Raw genomic sequence first — 20,191 nt, 5'->3', positions numbered from 1 at the left:
ATTGACAACAACCTTTCGATATTTTCATTTATTTTTGGAACCTTTAATAAATTTAAACTTATTATACTTTTACTCTTTGACTTAATTACTTACTTATTTAAAATAGAAAAGGTTAAAACTATATTTATAGATATAAGTAGTATTCGTTTTTTTAAATTATAATTTCATTATTTTATGGAGATCTTTAGTGACAGTGACTTTTGTTCGGCTGACAACTACCATATATTTTCAAGAAGTTGACACGACTGTGAAATGTGAATTTTCAGTTTTCACTCTAATATTTTGTATGATATTGTGTTTGTAATTCGATGAATAACGATGTTCGCGTTCGTTTGATAAATGGTGGAATATATCCGTTGAATTAAAAGTAAATTAAAATACTCCATTAGTTTTCTATTATTCTTTACAAATATTATTCGTCTTATGATTTCTAGAATGCATTTTTAAATATGGACTTTTCTGGCCCAGGTGAGTACTCAATTAGTTTATATTGTATATTTAGTTATCGTTGAAAAACATTTTTTTACTCCTATTTAACCTATGATAAACACATATTTTAAACTCATATTTATATTTAATACTTCGTCTAACTAACTTACTACAATAAATATTACCAACGCCCAGCACAAGTAAGATTAAATAATTTTATAAATTGGCCTTCTTTAATTTCAGCATTCCTTTGTCTTTCAAATATTTTTGACTTTACTCTTTGTTTTCAACTTGGATAATTGTAATGTAATATACTATATTTAATATATCTTTATTGTAGGTAAATCCCCAAATTCTGCATTATCGTTCAGATATAATGCAAACAATGAAGAGCTTGAAGAATTATATCAAGCCTGTGAATCTGAAAATGTATTACCACAAGGAGATCAACCATCAAAAAGTGAAACTGCAAGCCCTAAGAAAACAGAAAAGACATCATCTATCATAGATAAATATTTTAAATCTATTAGATCTGAGAAATCCAATGAAAAAGTTGAAGATATTAAATCTGACCCAAAACCAACTGAAGAGAGTAAAAGTTCTACTCCTAAAGAAATTACTTCCTCACCTATGAAAGAATATTTGAATCGTCTTGGTAAAAGAAGTACATCAGAAAGTTCAGATATAAAGGAACCTAACGAAACATGGAAGATATTCCATGATTTTAAATTTAAGATTGCCCAAGCTGTAGAGGACATGAAAACCAAATCTGTGGAAGGTATGTTACATTTTTTCAGTAATATTTAACACATACTCAATACTTTTTATATTGTGGGGTTCTGTGCATAATTTCTAATAATATTATTTTAGAAACAAAAGAAAAATCTCTACCAAGGGACAATTCTACATCAGACTCTGAGGAAAATTCTACTACCAAAGACTTAGACCAACAAAGTATTGGTGATACTGATAATCAGGTAATTAACATTTTAAAAGTTTATGGTAGAAATAAGAAAATAACAAACACCTGCAGGTTTGTTTAATTGATATGGAAAAATTGCTAAATTGATTAAGAGATTCTTAAAAATAACAAAATTTAAAAATTAACTACGTCAACAAAATATTTGATACCATCAACAGGTGTCCTCACTTGATAGCAGTATACAGAATTTATCTGAGGTGACTCAACCAATCACCGCCAAGGTTATTGAGCAAGAAAATCGTGAAAATAACACTAAGAATCATTCAGACTCCAGTGATGATACACAAAAGAATCTAAGTATGTATAATGTAATAAAATTATTTAGTAAAAAGTGTTAATTCTATGCACTATGTTTTTGTCTTTTGCACTAACATTAAAGATAAATTAAATCAAGTCTGTAATAGTATTCTATGTCTATCTACTTCCAATTGTTGATAATATAGCAAAGCGAAGAATTCTACAAGTATAAGTCCTACATATTCTAGGGTCTTTTTTTTGTTAATTTTTTTTTTATCTAGACTTAAATAACTCATTTTCGCATTAGAAATATGAGAATTATTTTAAACTAAATAGAACCTTGTACTTGTTTCAAGCAAAACCACATAATTTCAGGGTTAAGTGAAACAGATGTTACTAAGGATATTTTGAATGATAACAGCATTGAAGTTGAATCTGGTATAGAGGCTCTTGAGGATACAATAGACGCATTTGGCGATGTTAACAATGTTGATAGTCCATTGAGTAGACCTGTTGACATGAAAATTAACCCACCAACGCCAATTTCCACTCCAGCCAATTTTGGCCTGCCGCCAAGTAAAAGCAACTTATCAAAACCGGAATCACACAAAAAGTCTAAGAGCTACATTTTTAATTTCACATTGTATTTTTTAACTATTTTAGTAGTTGTTAATTATTTATTGTTTCCCAATTGTAATGTGTGGAATGGATTTTTATTGGGGCTGTGGTTTTTCTGTTTTGTGAGTAATGTCAAACAATGGGTGCTAGATACATACTTTAGTGATTGGGAGCCGAGTAGTAGAAACTTTTTCCAATTGAAAAGAAGCAGTACCATACCAATAGCCTACACTATTCCGTCTGTGAAGGAGCATACACCGTTGAAAAAGTATGAGGTAAGTTCTTAGTTTAAATTTGGTAATTGACTAGACTATTTTTTTAACAAGAAAAAATTCCCATTTCCTTGCTATTATTATATTTTTATTTTTTATTATATATTATATTTTTTATTGCTATATTTAAAAAAAAATGTCTCCCAAAGTACTGATAAAATTACTAAAATCCTTTTATTTTAAAATTTTAAACACACATTTACATAGAAAATGACGTAGGTAAAATGTTTTAAGTTTTAATGACCTAAGTGTCTGACTCATTACAATTCATCATACAAATAACGCATTTATTACTATAACATAAAGTTTATAATTGTATGCATTACAAATTAATTACTTGTCCACAGGGCTGGATAAATCACTATAGATTTCCTGATTACGACCCCTTTACCTACCACATAAATAAAACAACAACTGCCTTTGTGAAACTCGAGGGTAAGTTCATATGAAAATGTTATATTTCAATCCATAGATTTAAAAAAAACAACCAAAAATCAATGAAGGCGATCAGAAAAAGTAGGCTGTGGTAGTATTATATTAAGTGGGTCAAGAGACGAAGTCATCAATACCAGCTAGTAAGAAATAAATTCAGTCATGTAAAAAACATTTAATACATGACTAGCTGACCCGATAGACGTCCTGAAGTTTTTTAATATTATTTACAAAAATAATATTAAAAAAACTTGGCTGCGTTTTCATCTTTATTCTGTCGATCGCCGACAGTTATATAAATTAATATTGCGTTAAATTTTCTTAAGTTTTTCGTTCACGCGTGATGCCATGACCAAGGGAAATAGATTATTTTTTATGAATATTTAAACGTTTAATAACGTAATAGTTTCCATCAAAACAGTATATTACAATACGAATGTAATTCCATAAATATATTTTTTCTGTTACAATTAATTTGTCCCCGTGCGTGCGTTCTTCTCTATGTAATTAGATATTGTATTTACTAATTACATTAAAACTAAGAAATACGTTAAGCTGTACAAATGTACTGTTAGTTAATATATGCGTCAGTATCTATTGATTTTTAAAGATTTTATATGGATTAATATTACTCTGAAAAGGTTGTTAAATTTGTAAAATGGATTTGCTTAAAATTATAACTTTCGTATTAAATGTATTATAACTAAATCAGTAATTGCATTTCTAAAATGCCTTTCCGTCTTTGTATAATTCTGCTTACGCTATAGTGAAAAGAGACAAATTAGTACTTTTAAACTGTGCAATTAAGTTTAGTAATTTTTTATGCAAAATTATGTTCAAGGAATTAATATAGTCACTGTTACTTAGGTAATAATGTAATGTTTTTTTTTTTTATTGTTCAGTCGCTTTACAGTTACACCTAATTATTATCGGTTCTCTTTAAGCATGGATCCATTAAGTTCTTATATCGAGTTGAATTTGTTTGATCTTACGTAATGGATAAACCATTGAGATTGCGTGGAACCACACCTCGTGGACGATTCGCGTACCTAGCGAATTTATCTAATATTATCACACCTGTTAAAGATAAAAAATAATTTTCAATATGCCTATAGATTATATGGAAGTGTGTGTGTTACGTTGACTTGCCTGTTCTCTACAAATATAGCCTTTCCCTCGTAAAAATAGTAAACAAGAGATTATTTATAAGTTTTGGCCTCTAGTACCTATTAAAAAGAATTTATAATTATTTGATAAATTCGATTCGAATTAGATACGAAAATTTCTAAACATTGCAAATAGGCTGAGATTTATATGTATAACTATTTACTAAATGTATCTGATTTTATGATTCATGCATAGGCAAGACGAAAACTAGTTTTAAACTTACATTAATATAAATAGACCTGTTTTCATAAAACTATTAAAGTCTACAAGTTGTAATACTATTTCCACGGAAATGGAAGATTAGAAGGGCTTATTATAATTATACAAATGTCATTCGCCGTAATTTATGTATACTGTGATACATTAAATAAATATATATATACTAGCGGATCCGACAGACGTTGTCCTGTCTACACGTCTTTAATTTCAAAATTTCAATTTTTAATAAGCCATTTTGATGAAAATTATTATTCAAATGTTATGACAATATCTAACGATCCAGCACATGGTCACACCAGAATATAACACAATGATAACAAAACTTTTTTTAAATTTCGGGACAGACTAAAATTAAAATTCGAATATTATTTAAAATTTGACAGTGCGATATATATTCCGCCCATTCAGGCCGAGCTATCTCGCCAAAACAGCTCGTTCTCAGCCCTTAAGGACTACAGCGAAATTCCATTTAAAAAAAAACGATGTCTTCTATTTTGGAAATCAGACTCTATCCGTTAACACTTTGTCGGCTTTGTGTTATTAAAATATGTCACGACAGTTATTCCTTTGCTCTAGTTTCCAAAACTGTAAAGGATTATTTTATAGTTCTGGGTGCAAACGGGCAGGAGGCTCACCTGATAAGTGATAAAAGTCCATGGTCAATATCAGACTCTCGCGAGTGTTTTGCCGGCCTTTTAATTAATGTAGGTTTTAATATTCCCTTGCCCAATCCATATGACTAAAAACCTTTAAATGATCTAATAATAGTGTAATTTTCAGGCTGTAACCTCAGAATATCGTATACGCGTACAAAAATTGCGAAGAGAGCGCTGTGGGATGAGAAAATCGACAAAGTTAATTTCTATCAGCACAGATTATACAACCTTACCGGTGCTCGAGTCATTCTCTTACCAAATGGACTTGTTAAACGACGGTAAGTTAATTTATATTATTATTTACTTTGAGTCACAAAATACGAAATCAATATATACAGTCAATATCTGTTATAACGACATCGAAGGGAGTATTCGATGTATATCTATATGATATAGTATATTTGGTCGTAAGAACCGATAGTCGTAACAGCCGATGGCGTTGTTATTAAGAACGTAATACAATAGAACTCAGCCGGGACCTTTGATTTCGGTCAATGTAACCTTTATGGCGTTCCATACGATTTCGTCGTAAACGGTTCAGCATAACACTTGTTCGACAGAAAATAAGTTTAACATAACAATTTTTATTATAATACATCTATTGTGAATCATCTGTTTTAATATGTTTTTAATATGTTTTTAATTGTTTTTAATTACCATGATAGTATTAAGTGTACGCAAAACACTCTTTGTCGAAGTTAGAGCGCGGCCGTGGTTAGTTTTGTCGAGGTTTCAAATGGTTTGTACATTAAAATATCATTACAATAGAAACAAAATAATTAAAAACGCAATTAATTATTTGTTTGTTGTTTTTGAAAATTGCTTAATATAAATCTGCTACTATTAATAAGGGCAGACAGTTATTAAAATATATAGAGTGGACATTGAACACTCATGTGCTAGATAATGATTATAATAATTGTATTAATTTGTTATTAATTGCTTTACGTCATATCTTTTATGCGCAGATGTTAATCTTAGTGACTTTTTGAGTAAAATTTCGTGTGTTTTTTAAGATCATATAATCTCCAAATTTGACCCGTAATTTTTATATAATGTATATTTCGCCGGAAGACAAGATGATAAACATAAAAAATAGTTCGCAGCCTTTTTTAAGGTATAGGCTTAAGACAAAAAAGGTCGAATTTAATTTAATCTGCTTAATTATTTTTATATTAATGTATACGTTTATAGCCAAAACAATAGCTGTATTCAGGTTAATTAATTCCATTTTAACTAGCATTATGAATATATTAATTATTGAATATGAACAATTAAGTTTTTATAAGTTTTTAAATTTTTCAATGGCTTCTTGAGGTTCTTGTATTTGGTCTTAATACTAAATTAAGCAAAATTGTTTAATTAGCTTAAGGTAATATTACTCGTAAGTATAATAGCACTTTATTCATTATAGTATACTAGCTGACCTGGCAAACGTCGTCTTGCCAAACTACTACCTTTAACTCAGCGCCATCTGTTAGAATTGTATCAAATAATAAACAAATGTTAATGTTATCGTAATTTTAGTAAGGATGCCTATTTTTTTTAAAATGAAATATAGCCTATGTCACTCAGGAATGATGTAGCTTTCCAACAGTGAAAGAATTTTTCAAATCTGCCAAGTAGTTTCGGAGCCTATTCAATTCATACAAACAAACAAACAAAAAATCAAACCTTTCCTCTTTATAATATTAGTATAGATATGTTTAATAAAAATTAAACACTATTTTACTAAAATATAGTAATATTATGTATTGCTATATATAAACTTTAATTATAATTTCAATGACATATTTATGATGACTAAAAGAGATGAAAATTCAGTGATTGCCATACATTAATAATAACTTGTAGAAGTCTTTCGACTATTCATAATGTTAGTATCCCACCGTAGTTATAAACAGTTCGTTTTATTGTTATATTAAATATACAAAAATATTGTAAATGGTGTTCGGGCTCATAAAATCTAAGCAATAGTATAGATGTTATACGGGTTTAATTTATAAATAATAAAGTGGTTTTAACATATGCTCCAAACGTCATGAAATACTTATGAATAATTATTACCCTTTCGTTTTCAATATATTTTCTCGTACCTTTAACTATCATAAATTATCTTATTTTAAAAATTAATTTAATTTTTTAAGGCCCTTATAACTAAATGTTTCGCTCCTCTGTAAAAAATTCACACTTAAAAATCTTCTCCATAAACATTTCGTAATCATATCCTATCCTGCTCAAACGTCACTTAAGTTATTTTGTCCTTACTAGACTTGCCTGGCTCTTCCAGGCTTCCTCGCTTGTTAGCGATAAGGCCGCCCATTGCATCCCTTATAATTTGTATGTATTGTTATTTATATTTGTATAAATGTACCGAAGTGTAAATTAATTAATAAATAACGTCATATTACACGGGTAGTATAATACTTTAACCCAATATTAACTATTTATCTAAACCCATTTCAATTTCGTCTTATTTGTGCGATACATTTTATACTCGCTAAAAAGAACGCGACACCACAGTTATAATGTGTAAATATCATTGTTTTCGCACAATACACATTTAAACTGTGTAGTTGAAGTTAAAACACTTGAGAAAGCTTTGTCAAAACTCGGTCGGTGACCTTCGCCTAAAGGTAAACGAGAACAATTAGTGCAATGACCCAACGTTCACGTTTCATAGGGAAATACATAGTAAATTATTTTTCCTTCCCACGACATATAATAAATTAATAAAAGCAGTCAGACCGGTATTTTTATACAATGTCAAAATTTAATTCCGGACTCAAAGTACTTTTAATTTCTAATTAGACTTCAAGTTTAAAATGGATTCAAGATAATTTGAAACGCGTTTGGTTAACATAGTGACCGGAAGATTCTTGCCAGCTACGCCCTTGTTTTGAAATCATTTTTTTTATAAATGTGACAAGTTACCGATACGACTTAAATAAAAATATCAGTCAATTACTCTTGAAGTTTTTTACCAAAAAATTGTTTTCTATAAGTCATACGTATAAATCGTTGAAAATTGCACCTTAAATCAACGTAATAAAGATACAAATCTAATCCAACAATTAAACAAATTCCGTGATAGTTTACTATTCTGATTACATTTAGGTATTCACAACTTGATTTTAAGTTATTGGCTGATTTGAAGATACGGAAGTCGATTTAATAAGTGTGTGAATTAAATTAGGAAAAGATCACACAAATCGCAACTTATTATCACATGTATAGTAGAAATGTTTATCCTAAAACGTTCTACAAAATATATTCTATATTAAACAGATTACACGTGGTAAAACCCGATCCAAATTGAAGATTATGGTGTTTTATTTAAATACATGAATAATTCGTTTTGGTTAAAATTATAATCGTGTTTCTATAATGAACGCGCCAGAAACACAAATATTGTAGGACTAAGAAGCACTTAAGGAGAACATGACACTTGTATGGTTCCTTGGTTAACTCCCGTTAATACAGGATATTAATTTCACTCTATATTTTATTAACTAATTGATTAAATGTTAATGCTACACTGTGATTAAAATGTTTAAGAGAGTTCCTACGTCTGGCTATACTCGCGGAACGTAAGTCCGATGCGTTAATTGCCATAACTAAGAAAGATTGAGCACGCTTTTGAAAAAAATATAAAGCCTTGATCCATTACTTAAATAATTACTAGTACATTGCAGCTTAAAACAACCTTTAAAATATCGTTGTGTACGTGGAATTTAAAAATTGTTGAAAATATCTTGTGTCTCATTTAAAGGCAATGGAGCAAAAAATACCCCATATGCATAATACTGAACGAGAAAGAAAAAATTCAAGTATTGGAGAAAGAGAATTCAATAGAGAAGAAAGTAGCAGAGTTGGACAAGAAGAGTAAAGAAGCGGCGTTAGAGACTGAAAGTGCCGAGACTAATACAAGCCCAGAGAGGAAAAAAAAGTTTATTTGGAGGAGAAGAGAAAAGAGGTAGGTTCTGTATCTTCAAATTAAAATATATGTATTTGATTTTTCGATGTCTTACTGATCAAGTCAAGGAAATTTAATTGAAGAGAATTTTGTTCAGTAATTTATTGTTTGTTTTACAGTATTTCTCATGAAACCGAACCGGGACGAGAAGGTCTAAGACATAGATTAGTCAGGAAAATGCATAGAGGTAATACAATTATTGCATTCAATATTTGTTCTGTTAAATAAATATCTGTTTTGAAGGTTGATCTCAGCAACAGACACAAGAATGAGTTTTATTGGATCCTTTTTTCTGTGTGTTGTGTTTCAAATATGATTGAAGTATATTTCTCTTCTCTAGACAAAAAGACAGATAGCGTATCAACCATAACAGATCCAGAGACAAGTGAAAAGCTGGATGATGGTGAGGAACAAACGACAAAATCCATCGCCAGTACAAGGGAAGATGATGATGATATAGATGATAACGAATTGTCCAAAATCAAGGAGTTCCTTGAAGAAACGGTAACTAATCCAATCATTTGTATATCAACATAAAAGCCTATAACTTTGCATAACAGCGGAAACAAAGTTTTTCAGAAAAAGATGAAAGAGCAGATGTTTAGACCGACAAATACTCCTTTCTGCATAAGCTAGTTACTATATATATGTTACAAATTCTTTAGACATTTACAATTTGTATAAGTCTTAATATAAATAAGCTACTTTACTAGAATTAATATTTTTTGTTTAAAAATTGTAACGTATCCTTTTTCTCCTCCAAATAATCTTCTTTCTATTTGGGCTTCAAATTTCTATTTGTCTCTGCACTTTTAGAGTCTAACGTCGCTTCTTTACTTTTCTTCTCCAATTCTGCTCTTTTCTTCACTATTGAATTCTCTTTCTCCAAAAGTTGATTTTTTCATTCTCGTTGAGTATCCATTACATTGCCTCTAATTTAGACACAAGCCTTAACTTATCTTTGAAATATCGATGTATATGCTTACAGATTCCTTGTATTAAGCTTGCATTATACTAGCAATTAAGTTTTTTTTTTAAATGCGATCTACGAGCCAAGTCAATTTGGCTCACTCAAATTTCCGTACCGTTCACAGGAGTCGGATCCCGTGGCGGAAGGTACTACGGAAGGAGAATGGAGTGTGCACGTAAAACAATCGAGAGACAAACATTCACATCTGTACCTTTTCGCTAGAACAGGTCGAGACAAACACGAGTGGTAAGAATAATGTCCTCTATAAAATTCCATACGCCCTGATCACCTACTTGCCTATTAGATTGACAAATGATCATGAAATTTGAGGCCTAGACTTAAAAAAGGTTGTAGCGCCACTGATTATCTTTTTAGTAGTTTAAAATTACAATTGAGCTGCGAATTTACTTTATTAAACTAAAATTTGGTTCGGACTTCGTCAAAATTCTTTTGCAAATGAAAAATGTCGGGTCGTATTTATATGTATAGTAGTTTTACGTGTACAAACACATTTTTTAGAAATAAGTACAATATAAAACAGTAAATTTTGTCCTGTTATGCTTGGAATATGAAATGAACACAAAATTCTAACGGCGATTAACTGAATTATGAAACCTTACTAAACCCCTGTACTTCGCTGACCGTGTATAATATCGATTATATCATATCAGAGGGATGGGGGAGGGGCCCCAGGGAACTCGCATTACAAATATTTTTATAGATGATTTTTGTTAGTAGATATTTACAAATTATAAATACGGTCCAAATTGGTATTTTTACTAGAACAGTGTATACAAACTTTTGTCGAAGACCTTATTAAAAAAATAAACGCCAAACTTAAGATCTTGTATATATGTAGCAGTAAAGTAGTTAAATCAGAGACTAGAGAGTTAATTGACTCCTAGACAGTTAATTAACGTTCAATATTCAATCAAGTCAAAACGTTTAACTATACGTCTGACCGAAAGCCAGCGTGTTCATTAATTATGTAAAACAAGTAGGCGGTCAAATTTTTCAAATTGTATACATGGTGTCGACTCAGAAGTAAAAGCTTGGAAATTCCGTGTTGTATTTATTTGTAAATGTTTAGGTTAGGTTAGTCTTGTTGCCTAGAAACGTTTAGGAAACTCGTTAAACGTTTCGTTCACTCACTTGTCTGACGCAGCTTTAGCCACTTGATTGAATATCGATATTTAATTAACTGTCTAGAGATTCAATTAACTCTCTGATTTAACTACTTTATTGCAACATATATATGTGGTCTTAGAAAAAAATCTGTTTCAGGTATCGCCGTTTTATGATATCGATAAGCGAAGCGAGCACGTCAGCGGATACGTCATCTAACGAAGACAAATCTCCGAGTGAGCCCCAAGAAGGGAAAGATGGGATTGAATTAGCTGTTTATAAGCTTAGTGAAAAAGATACCGTTGCGTTTGGCAAGGTATATTTTTAAGTATTTCAATAATATTTTTTTAATATATATTCATAATTCGGTCATTTAAAAGTGAAATAATGCAAATATCTTAACGTAAAATTTGAAAGATTTTTAATAATTTAAAGAATATTGTGTGTTTACTATAAAATATTTGACTAAAAGGGACAGATTACAAACGGTTTGAAAGGAAAATTACTTTCAAACAAAAATTCTTGCTCCGCATTTATACGAAGATTTCTTTGAAAAATTCACTTATAATAAATAACTTTTGCTATATTTTCTATGTCTTAATCGGTATATTATAACTATAATGTTATTGCAGGCTAAAACGATCGAGTCGACATCAGATGTAATTAATATAACATCACCCATACATCCTTTACCCGTCAGTTTAGATTCTTATGAGAAGACATTTTGGCCATATATAATTAAAATAATGCAGGTGAGAATGGAGTTTTTTTTACCTTATATTTAGATAAATCTGAAAGGATTTTTTTATATCTTTGTTGCTTAAAAGTTATAACTACGATTAATAATAATTAATCAATTAATAAATCTTTAGTAGATATCACTCATAAGTCGGGTGATATCTACTAAAGATTTAAAAACTTTCCAAATTCCGTCTGCAAAAACCAACCTAGGAAATCAGGCAGCGCTCTTTTGAATTCTTCGCTATTATAACGGATTAAATCCGGAGCTGCATATATTGATGACCTCAAATCAATTGAGGTCACTTAAAAATTATTCAATATGTTGACAGTTGACATCCGTTGCTGTTTAAAGGTGATCAGTAGTGCTTACCATCTTAAATAATTATTACCATTACTCGAACCTAGAGCAATACGTCATATCAGAAAAAAATTCTAGGACTTATAAACACTATCTATTAACTAATTTATTATCATAGACGCATGAAGTTATCACGAAACAAACCTCAGATGTCGGCGTTATGTGTCAATTAGAGCCTTCGCCCCACGAGCGGAATAAAAAAAAGAAGAGAAAGGATGTTAGCGGTTTTATTTTGATTTTAGTTTTGTGACGTGTACGCTTTTGTTTACGTGTGGGACGTATACGTTTGGGTTGTACGCAAAAATCTTGTTTTTAAATTAATAACTAATTTAAATTATATATTGTGTTGCTTATATTAAAATTCAAATGTTTTACTTCTTTTTCGCTTATTGTATATGTCATATAAAATATTAAGTGCGGGTACCCCTCTTTGAACTTTTTCATCTTTTCTATGCCAAAACTTTGACAAACTAACTAACGATCTGACTTTGATAACATCAAGAATATTTTGTCAATCAATCACGTTAATTGAGTTTTAGTCATTTAAGATTGGAATATATAATATATTTGTGTTGGGAATTGTTGCTTTTACAAGTTTATTAAGCTTTAATTAGTATTAATGTAGTTAAATTAAATATTATATAGTAGTATAATCTTTAGATGTTTGAATAACAGTACCTTATACGAACGTATTAATAATATTATCTGCTGAAATATTAGATTAAATATCAAATATTTTTACTTTTTTAGTCGCAGCAGTCAACATCTGATTGCGAGTGCCGAACGCTTCCTGCGGAAGTGACATGGGTGAACACAATGCTGGCTCGCATCATGTATGATATGATGCGAGATCCCGTACTCATTGCGAGGCTGCAGAATAAGATACAAAGGAAATTAAATACGCTTAAGGTAAGTTTTACAAGGATGAGTATATGCTGTCTGCAAAGTCTTTAAGTGGCATGGTATTGATATCTTTGCATAACTACGAATGGGATAGATTACTTGACTCTGAATTAGTATAAAACTCAAAATGGAATTAAGATTTTTCTTATTGTAGTTAGTAGCCAAAAATTAATAAAATATTAATTGTGTTTTATGTTTGATTTTAAATATGAATTTCGTTTTGGATTTTATTATTGTGTATTTTTTATAAGCTATAGGAATAGTAAAAATTAAATAGATATAGATTTTTGTTGTAAATATAGTCGCGTCATTTTCGTCTTCTATTCCCAGTTGCCATCATTTATGTCACCCCTCCTGGTGACAAAATTGTCACTGTCGGGCGCCTGTCCGTTAGTCTGTGCCGTGCAACCGCCCACTTGTGACGCACGCGGCGTGTGGCTAGACGCCCACTTGCGGTACGACGGCGGTGCGTACATCGCCATACTTACGCAAATCAACCTTATGAAACTGAAAGAGAAAAGTGAGTGTTGCATCGTGTTTTATTACGATATTGTTCTAGGTTTTGTATTGTGTGAACGAGACGGGCATATATATATATTACTTCTTTCGCTCTTTTGTGCCTTTTAAATACTGATACTTTAAAGTTTACGTAATTTAGACTTAAAAACTTTTTTAGAGTTTTTAGCCTGTATGAACTACTAACTATCTATCTATCTTAGTCTCTAAACGAGAAACTACCAGAGTTCTCTGTCCTTTGTCTCAGAGAGAATTGAGTTTTTTTTTTAATAAAACTTAAGGTAAAAGTATTTGTTTTTCAGATATGACATTAGAAGAGCAATTAATGGAAACTCAAGAGCCGGTTGTCGAAAGAGAGCTGAGTGCATCTCCCACTCTACGTGCTACTAGCCCTGAGCTGCGGGTACATTTTTTTCTCTCTTACATCGTCTTCTCGGAAGAAAATATTTATGTTTTTGAATGATAATAATAAGCCTTTATTCATCCACATCTTATTGACATACATTTAATAATAATAAATACAATTTTAACTTCTCTAAGATGCGGCAACTCTGCAGGAGAAGATCTCCTCCAATTTTTTCCCGCCCTAATTTATTTTGTGACATCGTCATCCAATTTCTACCAGCTAGCCTTTCGATCCCGTTGGTCCATCGCTCTATTGGTCTTGTTTTGTTTATTTTTCCTTTTGGACCAGTTGTATATGACAAAAAGATAAATGACAATTAGAAATTTGTAACTGAAGATATATGATTTGGAAAAGATAAATCTGCCAAACATCGAAGTTAGATCGAACCTAGGACTATATTAACGATAGGTTACCAATACAATAAGTCAAGTGTCATTTGCAGAAACGAAAACCAGCGATTTACGATTCGGAAGTGGAGGATTCAGCCGAGTCTTCGAGTGATGACGAAACTCCACCTGTACAGCCTGTCGATAGTGCTGAAAATATCGTTTTAGCAGAATCAGCACCGTAAGTAAACTAAAATTCAAAGACACTTTACTCTCTGATACCTCCTCGTGAAGGCCAACTGGTTCCACCTATGTCCAGGTTGGGATTGCATCGATCAGGACCATTGACCTCCTCAATAAAAATATATAACAAATTACCGGAAAGTTTGAAGAGCGAGGTTTACCAAATCTTTAAAGAAATTGTAATATGTAAGAACTAAGAAGTCATAATACTGTTACAGAGTATCTGACCGATAGACTATAATTTCTTATATAAGAATTAAGTTTATTAATAATATTAAGTACATTCTTAACATTATAGTTTCTTGTAAGAATAGATATGAATAGAATTAATTATGGTGGAGCATGCCCTCTCACATTGTTGTGCCTAACCAAGGTCCTTATTGTAATAAATTATATCTTGTCACGTGTAAAATAACATAAGGAATGCAATAAAGATTTGTGTTTGAAAATAAAGGTCATTCCGCCAAGTTTAGTATTGTTTCGAGTGAACCTTTTGGTCTATGAGAATCAGGTGGAGTAATTAAAGGTTGGCGCGTGACCATAGGTACTTTTCTTGCTCAATTTTTTTTAATAATTTTCATTATTGGATACATCAGTAAATACTGTGGTTGATTGTTAAACCGAGACAATAGGCTTATCGTATCAGAAATAAGATACATATCTTTACGAATTAAAATTAGATATCTAGAAAACTATGAGAGGAAGAGTGAAAGAAAATGTGCGCGCGCACTGCTGTTTCTTGCTTATATCCCCCAGTCAACGTCCGTTCGCCTTGCCCGATAACACTTTTCGTAACGCTTACGTCACGCGTTCGCCAGCTTACTCCCCAGTCAAGCGTGCGTAAAAAAGTTTCACTTTAAAATGCTACAACACTTAAAAATTGCTTTACGTAAAAACAAATCTTAAAGAGTAATGAGAAAAAAAATTGCAATAGAACGGGGAAAAGCTGCCAGCGGTACAAGTACTACCATAGGAACTAAAAATTATATTTAATTTTTTTATAATTTTAAAGCTAGTACCTTTTCCACTTGGTTTTGTAAAAAAATATTAGAATTTAGGGAAATGGATTTCTTTCTTTCTTTTTAATATGATGCACCAAGATATTAATTTCTTCCTAATGATACCTGACTCTAAAAAACATTATATCTACTACCTCACTGTATGCTTTTAACAGTAAGACTGCCCGTTTACATCCTTTGTTTTATTATTGTGATGTAAAAAAAGTGTTATTATTATATTCTTAATTTTGATAACAGACATTATTTTTACGATTCCACTTAAACTTTATTGACATTTTTTTTTTCATTTCCAGAAGTGTTAACACAACTGAAGGCGGTTCGTCAAAGAAGAAATTCCTCAGAATTGTTGACAAAATAGCTACAAACAAATATTTTCAACAGGTATATTTTATTAATACTGTATTTGTTAATTAACCCAAAATCGGAGCGCGTTAATTTTTAATTTAGTTCTGTACCCACTACAACTAGATTTATAGCAAATTATTTTTCAACATTTTTTTTTTAGTTTTGTAAATAAACACATATTTTGTCACAGGTCTCGGCTCATATGACATTAATGGTTAATGAAGAATATACTTTGTGAATATTAAAATAAATGTTTCAATATTAATAAAGTACAGGAAACTCAAGTAATAATAATTTTAATTTCAGGTAACTGACTACAAGTACGTGAAGCGAGCTATGGAAGGTCTATCGAACACTGACATAAAGCTTCAACTGGAAGTGAGTGGACTCGAAGGTCGTTTGGCTGTGAACCTTCCACCACCACCGCACGACCGAATATGGATCGGGTAAGTTTTATGACAACTAAAAAATACTTATTTATTTATTTCCAGTAAATTTTCCTATCTTAACAGTTACAACTAATGCGATAGAATTCCATTATATTACCCACACCAACTAACCTACATACAAACATTAAAAAATTAAACTTATATTTCTAAATCTTATAACTAACAATATAGCAAGCAACACTTTTGTACATAATATATTTAACTCGTTGGCGTTACCCAAAGTAATTTTTCATTAAAATAAAAAAAATTGTATGTGTTAAAAATTATGTGCATAATCTAAATTAATCAACTGCCTCAAACTAAATGATCGAGTAATTTTAAATATTGTACAACATTGTTTCGATATTACAAGAAATATTTGCTCTATACAATGAGTAATCAAAATTCTAGCGCAAGTTTATAGTTTGAAAATGCTACCTATAAATCATGACTGATTTTTGGTAGTTATTGTAAATCTTTCAGGGTTATACTAATGATAATATCCTTTATATCTGTAATAACTAAAACTAGTAAATGAAAAAGTGAAGTACTAACAAAATTAACACTAATAATGAATCGGCAAGCCGGTAAATTTCTGACATATATTTCTTCTAGTTTTACTCTATCTTTCAAATATTAGACCTTGAACACTCCGTTCGATACTATTCTGACAAATTTTTGTTTTTTTATTTATCAGTGACCAGGAAATTTTATTTTCCTATTTATCAGTGACCAGGAAATTTTAGTTTCCTATTTATCAGGGACCAGGTTGGGTAATTAATTTTCAATTTCATTTTCAGTTTCTGTTTTTCTCATTACTTCTGACAGTGACCAGTACCTTTTCCAAGTATTTGTAACTCTACTGTTTTTTAGAGTTAATATTTACTAAAGCTAGATTTATTCGCGAATTCTGATGAGTTTCTGTACCTGCTTGGCAGTACCTGTGGATTTATGTAACTAAATCCCATTATTCCATTTGTCCCTCCTTTTCGTAGGACGCGTTTTGGTCAAAGCTCACCGATATCCAGATTAAGCATTCTGATAAACAAGCTAGGTCTATCTATCTAGATATCTAGGTCTAGGATATCCATAGTTGCTCCCCTCACACTTTAAAATCGATTTTTGTTCAATTTTGTAATGTTTGTTTTGTTTAATAATCGTTTCGATTGATATTTGTATTAATGAATGTCATGTTTGTTTCTAAGTGTTGGTCACATTAAAAATTTTATTTTGTGTTTGTTTTTACCAATGTATCAGTCTGCCGAGCCGATAAACTTTATCAATAAAAAAAAATAATGTAAGGTTTGCTTGCTTTCAGGTTCCGTACAAATCCCCAATTAGTATTAAAGGCGCGACCAGCGTTCGGCGCTAGATCGCTTCGGTTCACCCACATAACTAACTGGATTGAACAAAAACTAACTAAGGAGTTTGAGAAAGTGCTAGTTCTACCCAATATGGAGGATTTTATTATAGACGTCATGACTCCAACGCCCGTTGAATTCGAATGAATTTTGCTATGATTTATATACATTTGTTTGAAGTTTTGTGTGTCATGCTCAACCACAATTTAATTGGTTTATATTATTAGAATAATTAATCTAAGCTTATACGAGACGGTATTGTTACGAGTCGTTAATATTAATATAGAAACGGGCTGATTTAGTGTGAAAATTTGGTGTTTCGTGTTGCAAAATATATGTTTTTATTTACGAGAGTATGTAATGATTTAGTTGTTGTCTATGGTGTTTCAAAACGTTTCTCTTATTGCATTTGCGCAACAGTATTTAATATTTAATTGTATATAGTATTAGATATGTCACTGTAAAATTGTAAATAACGTCACGGAATTCGTGATTATCTACCTTATTTTTTATTTGATAAAACAAAAGAAAGAGATTTTTTGTAGATTGCAATTGTTTTAAAATATCGCGAGGTATTTATAGTTGTATAGTGACAGATGCATGTAAATTATATTTACGAAATCCAGAACCATATCTACATACAAATTATATTTATTATATTCGACTAGAGATATAGAATAAAATTGATATTTATATGGAAACGAAAGTATAACTCACGCATCAAAAGTATATGACCCGATTAGAGCTTCCTTAATTTATCGACAATAATTCCAAATTTATATCCCTTATATTTAAAAATATCAAAAAACTTTTCAAGAATTTCGAGGAGATAAAATTATTAACTTGTAATATCAATCAAAAAATTTAAGTAGAAATATTCTAAATTTTTCAGAATCTATAGATACTTACACTTATGGACTAACCATATTTTTGTTTTTTTACTTATTTACTATTAGTTGTAGTAAGAGAGTGAAATATGTAAATCGTATGAAAAAGCATAAAAATGCCAATATGGGGCCGTTGATGTATTACGTAAGCACTATAGGGGCGAATTCTTTGATATTCTTTGTGATTACATCAACAGTAATTATTTACTTTTTTACACAAATTGTCTATGCTTGGAAACAAAATGCACTATCGAAGAGCTCTTACTTTTGCTGACAATATACTGGAACGGTCCCCATATTTTGAATGAAAACATTACATGAAATCCACCTAATATACAGCTGATAGGTCAAAGTATAAGCTCAATGACCTTTCAGATGCGTGACCCCAACTTTGCATTCATTTTTATAAGAATGCAATTTATATACATCAGTATTTCTGTAGCGAGTTATTATAGTAGTAGATAATTTTTCTTGCGTTCTGTTTGATATTTTGTTTAATTAAAAATTCTAGTATTTTAATTAAAATATTTTTTTAAACAAATCAAGCATTCACGTCACGTATCTTTTCATGTACGTCACAGTAAAGTAGTTGAATCAGAGAGTTAATTGAATTTCTAGACAGTTAAAGATCGATATTCAATACTTTACTGCGATATATATATCATAACTAAAAGGTATTTCTGGTCGCACAATAAATTTAACATTTAGGCCAAATTTACTTCTTTTTTGTATAATGAATTCATAAAAAGCTCTTAAGTACTTGTGCGAAATTGTTATTGAAATATTGAAAAAATTGCTGACTGATTGTTGCTTATAAGCTGTCACATCGAATTTATTTGTTTTTTGTTCCTGTTGCTACGAAATTATTGATTTAATTACGCAAATTGTATAAGGTTTGCAATAATTTAAAACTTTAGTGTCAAAATAAAGTTAATACCGCTAAGCTATGCGATCTAATTCGTGGGGCAAGATGTAAACCTTATTAGCAATGCCATAGGGTTCAAATTATATTTGCACTCTCGGGAAGAATGGGCCTAATGGGTTCCTTAGTCGTCGTCTTTCGCATTTGATGCCTAATCCCTGTTATCTTGACATACGTGAGATTGCTTTAGTATTATGTTATACGCCTATTTATAATATTCACCTTTGCCTAATTGTTTCATATACACTATTAATACGTATTGCCTGATTTTTTTACGAATGCAATACGTAACTTTTAAAGTTAAGTGTTTCTATAAATTTGTTTTCAAACGAGCCAAAATATTCCGATCCATTGTAATTTATGAGTGACGTTTTATATGAATATTTTGGAACTCGAAGGATGATTTTACGTTTTTTTTTATTCTGTGAAGTTATCTATTTCATAGTTATAAATATAATATTGAAGTTTTTATGTAAATATTTGAAATTATAAGTGTTTATGTGATATTATGTATAGTTAAGAGTTAAACCGTGCCGAATAGTTTTTCTATGTGGTATCAGTTGTGATTATTTTCAATAAATAAAAAGCTATATTAAATTTGTGTTTTACTGTTTCTTTAGACCATAGACAAAAATTAAGATTTCTATCAGCAC

General features: G+C 30.5%; 1 protein-coding gene across 2 annotated transcripts; it reads left to right on the top strand.

Annotated features, from left to right (window-relative positions):
* The first annotated feature begins 256 nt into the window (after nucleotides 1–256).
* LOC111004208 (testis-expressed protein 2) lies at nucleotides 257–20,129 on the top strand. 2 transcript variants are annotated; one of them, XM_022275120.2, is made up of 21 exons: nucleotides 257–468; nucleotides 770–1,207; nucleotides 1,300–1,406; nucleotides 1,570–1,708; nucleotides 2,024–2,541; nucleotides 2,886–2,973; nucleotides 5,137–5,290; nucleotides 8,785–8,988; nucleotides 9,108–9,175; nucleotides 9,329–9,492; nucleotides 10,083–10,204; nucleotides 11,243–11,399; nucleotides 11,716–11,835; nucleotides 12,301–12,399; nucleotides 12,933–13,091; nucleotides 13,416–13,605; nucleotides 13,904–14,004; nucleotides 14,450–14,574; nucleotides 15,889–15,976; nucleotides 16,247–16,386; nucleotides 17,687–20,129. In XM_022275120.2, the coding sequence occupies exons 1-21, from the start codon at nucleotides 450–452 to the stop codon at nucleotides 17,874–17,876; spliced, it is 3,390 nt and encodes a 1,129-aa protein (XP_022130812.2). In that variant the 5' UTR covers nucleotides 257–449; the 3' UTR covers nucleotides 17,877–20,129. The 2 variants fall into 2 exon arrangements, with proteins under 2 accessions (XP_022130812.2, XP_022130814.2); XM_022275122.2 differs by lacking the exon at nucleotides 12,301–12,399.
* Nucleotides 20,130–20,191: the final 62 nt, after the last annotated feature.

Source organism: Pieris rapae, chromosome 13 (genome assembly GCF_905147795.1).
Source record: "Pieris rapae chromosome 13, ilPieRapa1.1, whole genome shotgun sequence".
Classification (NCBI taxonomy): Eukaryota; Metazoa; Arthropoda; class Insecta; order Lepidoptera; family Pieridae; genus Pieris; species Pieris rapae.
This window is presented reverse-complemented; position numbering and strand designations above follow the sequence as displayed.

Bases quoted from the DNA above. Each gene is read 5' to 3' on its own strand.
- LOC111004208 (XM_022275120.2), top strand. The intron at 5,291-8,784 runs GTAAGTTAATTT...TCTCATTTAAAG, and splicing joins AATGGACTTGTTAAACGACG to GCAATGGAGCAAAAAATACC. The intron at 16,387-17,686 runs GTAAGTTTTATG...GCTTGCTTTCAG, and splicing joins CACGACCGAATATGGATCGG to GTTCCGTACAAATCCCCAAT.